Below are 7,469 nucleotides of genomic sequence, written 5' to 3' on the forward strand. Positions count from 1 at the left end.
TGTATCATATCACATGACCTTTGCACAAGAAATTATGCTGGGGACCCCAAAAGGGTAAATGTAAATCAAGTTACTGGCATTCTTTAATATTGAAAGAAATTCAGACAACAACGTTCTTGCTAACATTCTATTATTATTGTTTGAATAATGCATATTTTGAAATTTGGATGCAGTTGTACTGTGAAATTTAAAAACAACGCATAAACTCTATGAGCCTACCCTTTTAAAAGACCACAAATTTAATTGAAATATTAACTGTTTTGTCCTTTGGCCGGGTATATTCAAGATGGAAGGTTGATTGTAAGAAGGTTTGTATTTATTTATTTGATTTATAATTGATCAAACATAAAAAAAAAATGCTTTTCATTTAGTCACCTACGTCTTTTCTTTAAAAAGAGATAAATAACTCGCTTCAGTATACAATACGTGGTCTAATGAAATTTCTTCTTGCAAAGTAACGGTGGCCTTATAAAACATAAAATTCATTTGATAAGTCTAAAATCTAAATCAATTGTTTGTAAAGTGTTATTGTGATTACATGAAAAGATACTTGGACTGGAATCAAGATTATGAATTGAGAACGAGGTTGGATCCTGATATTTAAAGTCTTAAACTTTTTTTGTCAATTTTTAAAGTATATTTTTGGTTTCTAGATACACAGCTGAATTAAAAATAGAATTAAAATGGGGCTCAATATGCTTCATTTGGTTTTGTAGCGCCATTTTGTCCGACTGATGTCCGACCTCAGCGCAGATGCAAATGACGCGATGATGCAGCGATCTGATTGGTCAAAATTCACACACCCACATAAGAAATAAATCGGTGTATTTTAAGGACAGATGATACAAACAAATTTTTTCTTTGAAAAGGATTTAATATCATGTTTAGAAATGTGGATGGTTCTTGGAATTTTTTCTTCTAAGAACTGGAATATGAAAAAGACTTGGAAAATATTAGTAATATTTCAATGAAAAAACAAATATAGACAAATCACATTCAGTAAAAGTTTACAGGTGAAAACTTATTTCAGAATATGTTAACTTGGTGCTAAAAGTGTAATATAAACTTAAGAAAAATATATACCAAGCCAGGTGAATTTTATAAGAAAAGCGAAATTGTAAAAATCAGCCCATGTGATATTGCTAATTTTTTTTACCTCGAGGTGCTTATATTTGAACAAATTTAAATCTGTATATCAAATAAAGTTTTCATCTACGCAGCACTGTTAAGGCTAGGAAAAGGGGTGGACCTAATTTATACGGGGAATGTATATTGTGACATCACACAAAAAATTATACCTCATAATACCAGAAATGAAATAATTCGCAACTTTAAACTACATTAGCATTATAAATACCATTAACACTAACATGTATCAATGCATTTTAAAAAGTTGCTGGTTAAATCTCACATAGCAAGTTAAAAACAATCACTGTTCTCAAGGAACTTGTCGACATGACGTAATTTTGATAAAAATGATTTAATTCATTTGAGGGAGATAAAGTAGTTTTTTTTTTACATTGAAAAATACATTTCAATACTTAATTGAATATTTATTACAGATTTTAAATGGGCTTTTAATACGAATACAAAACTTTTGTTAACTGTGATTACTCATTATTTATCGAAAGAATGTATTAAATCAATTATACGGTGTTTTTGTGTATAGGTTTGATATGTTTAACACTGAGGTGTCAAATTAAAACGCGTTTTCGCGAGGGCATACACTAAATAAACCTTGACCATTTTTTAAATATAGATAAAGGATATTTTCCTTTAATTGAAAAGGCTGCTGCTTTCTTTAAATCCAGAGGGTTTCTTAATGAAGACGTAAAATACTTAGTAAAGGTCAAGCATATTTCGACATAAGCCCAATTACATTAAATTTTAAGTAATAAATTGCAAATTCTATTGAAAGCAGTAGCACTTTACAGAAAGTACAAAGAATGTAAAAACTATAAATCACTTCAAATTTTAATTTTAGCTAGGGTATGGCCTTGTGTTATTGAAATTTGTTCATGACCTCCATTTAGTACCCGTACTTTTCATTTATGAAGTGACTGTCCATCGCTGGTACCAAATTTAATTCAGTACAAAGTAGGTTGTTCTATGCTATTTCAATAAGTATATAAGCTACATGTCTGTGATAATAAAACAGCTTTATGAAAATTAATTCAGTTGATAAAATGTCATAAAATTAATAAAAATAAATTGATAAAATTTTTCGCACGTCTATATTCCGTTGATTCTGCCATAGTAAGCCTTAAGAGAGCTGCAAAAGTTGAATCTTTTTGGCCAAGTAGTTCTGGGAAGATGTTTGAATGATGTCATCTAATTAAAAAAGTTCTTAATTATCTTCCTTTTGTAATAAATTGTCAAATTGATAAGTCGGTTTTTTAAGTTTAGAATTTATTGTAAGTCCAAAAATATGAATTTGACAAATACAATTTAGAACAACTTTCGTAGATGGAACAAACTGAATTTTACAAAGAATTTCTTAAGATTGACTCACTTACAAACTCACTCACATCTAATCTTTGACAACTCCGCCCACTTTCGTACTGACCAGCCAATTAAATTAAGGATAGAAAATTGCAAGAACAGGGGAAATCCGTATGACATTAATTTACAACACTGAAATTAGGTAGAGCTAAGCAAAACAAATTAAAAAATTTTAGAGTTGATAACAAGTATGAGTAAATGACATTGATATCGTGAGACAGGAAAAAGATGTCAAGAATTAAATATTGATTACATGTGCAAAAATGCCTTTCCTAAACATCAAATGAAAACAGTTAACCTTCAACTACAGATGTTAAACAAGACCAAAAAGTAAAAAAAACAATTATATAAAAATACATTCATAATTAATAGGTTGTCATTTAGAAACCCTTATAAACCATAGTCATAACATCCGCCCACAGAAAAAAAAAATTGTAAAACAATTTTACATGGGGTTAATAAATGCAAATTAATATTAAAAAAAAAATGAAGATTACACAGAAAAAAAAACCAAACAAGTGTCACATACAATTTACAAAATGAGTAAAAACTCAAAACAATGTTTTTGTACTTGCGCTTTTCATTAAGCTGTACATTAGAAACATATTAATTTGTAATTGTAAAAATAGGTATAACCCGTAATGACACAAATGATTGAAAAGTAATACATGTATCCATCTACCATGTAAGTACCATGGTTTACAAAACAATTAGCATACATGGAGACATTGATATACAACAGCTAAAATAATTACTTAGATAAAGGATGACTTCGAAACAGCCACAATCAAACAGTAATTAATAGCAGAGCTTGTAAACACTGCTCCCTCACATAGCCGGTCACTCGACTTAATTAGATTATCTCCTCAGCACCACGAGACGAGCTCCTACAGTTAAATAACTAGAGAAAATTACTTTCATGTGAAACCTAATTAACTGCAAAATAGTAATGATCTAAAAATCCAATCATAAAACTAAAGATATATATATATATATATATATATATATATATATATATATATATATATATATATATATATATATATATATATATATATATATATATATATATATATATATATATATATATATATATACAAGGCACCACAATGAAAGAAAAATGCAAAACATAAACAAGCATAAGAAAATTACACACACATATTTACAAAAAGGGATCATGCCTCATATCAAGCATGTCATCGCTTTATGCAGCACTCATAACATTGATACCGTACTGGCGCTTATTTTCAAGCTGTACATTATAACAAAGTTGCAAAATAAACGACATATGACATCATGATAAAAAAAAAACTATCAGCTTCAGGCATCATTACGCCTCAGAAGTATACAAACTATCTCTCACAACAGCTACATGTACTTCACATTGGTAGCTCAGATTGTGACCAATACCAATTAGTAATTAGCACTACGAGAAAAGTGTAAGCTCTTGCAGTTAAATAACTTGAGCAAAATAGACACACTCGTACCAATGCATAATTATAATGATATTAAAAACAAAACACCAATAGCACATCGATATCGCAAATTGTAATAAAAAACTACTTTCATGCAACTGTAAGGGATATACAGGTCTATGTGAAAGGTACTACAATATATATATAACTACCTTGTCTCATGCATTAACATATGAACATCTCAGAATCATTGCTTCTAAAAAAAAAAATTAACAGTCAATAAAGTGGGATGGAACAGCTTCACTGACTTTGGCATGGTGAAAAGGTGATAATACATAAGAAACGTCTGCAGGTACGCCAGCTCTTGACTCCCTGTGGCTCGTGACTTCGCCCAACAATCTTCTTGACTCGGTTGTAGACTTCAGTATTAGAGGAAGTCCTGTAGGTAAAGAAAGAATTCCGAAGATCATTTTTCTCATATCTAGGACTGGAAGATGATTGGATGGATAGTCATTTTTAAGAACGGAAAAAGTTTGGGTGCTGGGTCCATTGGTACAATGTGCACGTTCCTGCTGGAAATCCTCATCAAGGGAACAAAACGAAAAGTGGGAGGATACGGGGACATGCATATCGACCACGACTGAGTACAGAAATTCAGCAAATGGTTGGATAGTCATCTTTAAGAACGGAGAAAGTTTCGGAGCCGGAGCTTGGTCTATCGGTAGATTTTCCATGCATGGTCCTGCTGGAAATCCTCATCCACGGAACGAAGCGAAAAGTATGTGGACAGGAGGCATGCATATACCGAACATGACTGAGCACAGGAGTTCAGCAAGTACGGATTGTAGCTCCTCTGTAACACTGGGTTTTACATTTTTTCCCCTCGAATTTCCGCCACACTATAAATTTGAAAAATCACCGAGAATCAAATAAACCAAGGAAGATGGTGAGCGATGTTGAGTTGGTTTATGTCCAAAGTTTCATGACATTTTCAGTAATATTTGAATAAGGTGAACACAATCCAAAATGTTCAAAGTTGGTATACAGGATACCGTAGTCCAAAAAAAAGTTTAGATTCCCCACCATGTAATAAATTGTCAAACTGATAAGTCGGTTTTTAAAGTTTAGAATTCATTGTAAGTCCAAAAATATGAATTTCACACAAGATAATGTAGAACAAATTTCGTAGATAGAACAAACTGAATTTTACAAAGAATTTCTTAAGATAGACTCACTTACAAACTCACTCACATCTTTGACAACTCCTCCCACTTTCGTACTGACCAGCCAATTGAATTAAGGATAGAAAATTGCAAGAACAGGGGGAATCCGAATGACATTAATTTACAACACTGAAATTAGGTAGAGCTAAGCATAACAAATTCAAAGAACACGATCCTCAGATCTAACCATAAAGTTGATAACAAGAATGAGTAAATGACATTGATATCGTGAGACAGGAATTAAATATTGGTAACATGTGCAAAAATGCGTTTCCTAAACATCAAATGAAAACAATTAACCTTCAACTACAGATGTTAAACAAGACCAAAAAGTAAAAATCAATTATATAAAAGTATATTCATAATTAATAATTTGTCATTTAGAAATCTTTATAACCCATAATCATAACACTTTTAGGAGGATGAGGCCTTATATTTATTTAGCAAACTTAAAGTACAAGGCTATTTTGTGCTAAGTGTTTGTTTTAAACTATCGCAGGGGTTAACGAGAAGCATACAGTCAGACAGACAAATGGGAAAAAGGGCTCAGAAAGTTTCATTTTAGTTTTCAGCGCACGTGACCTATAAATGGTTTGGAAAAACTCTCTTGCAGAAGTGTTGGATCACTTTCTGTTTCAGCAGTTTTGGGGGCTGGGAGAAACATGCATGGTGTCATCAGTGGAATCAGCAACTTCTGTCCTATACTCCTTTGCTGTATCTGAAAAGCATATCATTAATCTTAAAACTTGTATTCTTCCGTGGCGTATCATTTTTTGTAACATAATGATAATCAATTGATATTTTGAATTGGTTTGCATGACAAAAAATATAAGATTCAATTTTTGTGTTCTTTTTTTCATTAAATTGTCCAAACACAACGCATCGAACAATGATCGTTTTTAAAAACATACAGATAATTCGTACATATATATATGAAGAGGCATGCTTAACTATGAGACTGATAGAAATCAAAGGATGCAGATTAGAAAATGTGAATTACTTAGTAAACTTACGGCAAAATCTAAAAAGAAGTTTAAAAATCAAAATATTTCAAGAATATGAATTGGCAGCCATATTTAAAAAAAATTCACACATACATTTGTATATCTCTACCATGTTGCTGTTTGCTAATCCAACCCATAGAAGGTTAGTTTTTTCATCATAACCCAGGCTCTGTGGAATGTATACTTCTTCTGTTTTTAGTCCTCCTTTCATAAATAGTTCTCCTATATTTGTTCGTTCTTTTGTCAATATAAATAACAGGAAGTGACCGTTCTTGTCAATCAAATGTATCCTTGTGTTAAAAGGATCACAAATTATTATATGTGATAGTTCATCAGTACAAATTGCCAGTGGCCACATTTTTGATTCTGATGGTCCCACTTTGTTGAGGTCATGGCTTTCTTCTGGAGGTCCTGTATAAGAAAAGCGGTGTCTTCCTCCATGTTCTGTTACCACTACAGCATTAAGGAGCCAATCAGACACAATAATATCTCCATTTTGGTTTTCTGTTATGTATTTTGGTTCACTGTAAATTCTCCCACCTGAATTGTCGTGCTGAATGGTATGAATTTGTTCTCCAGTTGAATTATACAGGACTACCTTGCCTTCTCCCTGATTATCAGTATTAACCATCCCGACCAGCAGGTCACCAGTGGAAGGGGAGCTGTAGATACACCGTGGTCTCCAAGGTTCCGCGTACTTTATTAATATACTCTTTGTTGTATTGTCTGTTGACAGTTTCAAGATGTTACCCGTACTGTCTATATAAATTAAACACTTATCCTTATTCACAGTGTGTATTCCATATTGAGCACTAGCTATATCTGTCAAATGATGAAGATCGTCACCTACATTGTTTGTCAAAACGAGATTGTTATCAACATCGCTGATCCAGACGAGGTCTGGAGTCACATGGGAAATGTGACGGCAACGCCTAACTCCTGTCACTCTAAGAGATTTCTGTAGCACTAGTTTGGACATCATTTTGGCCATAATTCATTTTCTCTTTGTCATCAATCTGAGTTTGGCTTCATACAGAAATACCCTCTTATTATTGTTATTCCCGTTCTCTGGAGTTTCTCTGTAGATCAAAACATTGTGCTTTAAATAAGCCATATTTCATTTTAAACAGTATAATACTGTAATTCAATTTGTGACTGAAAGTAATACATGTACTACTGTGTGAAAGATTATCAATTGATTGATTGATTGTATATTGTTTAACGTCCCTCTCCAGAATATTTCACTGATCAATTGAAAACAATGTTTTGTTACAGTGTGAAAGAGTACTAGTATCAGAGACCTAGCAGGTCTCGAGATTTTTCAT

At 32.1% G+C, this 7,469-nt stretch overlaps 1 protein-coding gene across 1 annotated transcript; it reads right to left on the reverse strand.

Annotated features, from left to right (window-relative positions):
* Positions 1-5,543: 5,543 nt before the first annotated feature.
* Positions 5,544-7,171, reverse strand: LOC134228592 (uncharacterized). Its single transcript, XM_062710260.1, has 2 exons — positions 6,238-7,171; positions 5,544-5,858 (listed from the first exon to the last, which is right to left on the reverse strand). Exons 1-2 carry the CDS (start codon positions 7,133-7,135, stop codon positions 5,776-5,778), a joined length of 981 nt encoding a protein of 326 aa, XP_062566244.1. The 5' UTR covers positions 7,136-7,171; the 3' UTR covers positions 5,544-5,775.
* Positions 7,172-7,469: the final 298 nt, after the last annotated feature.

The sequence above is a fragment of the Saccostrea cucullata genome, unplaced genomic scaffold, assembly GCF_032062105.1.
Source record: "Saccostrea cucullata isolate Sc308-1 unplaced genomic scaffold, CSIRO_AGI_Scuc_v1 ctg5203, whole genome shotgun sequence".
NCBI lineage: Eukaryota > Metazoa > Mollusca > Bivalvia > Ostreida > Ostreidae > Saccostrea > Saccostrea cuccullata.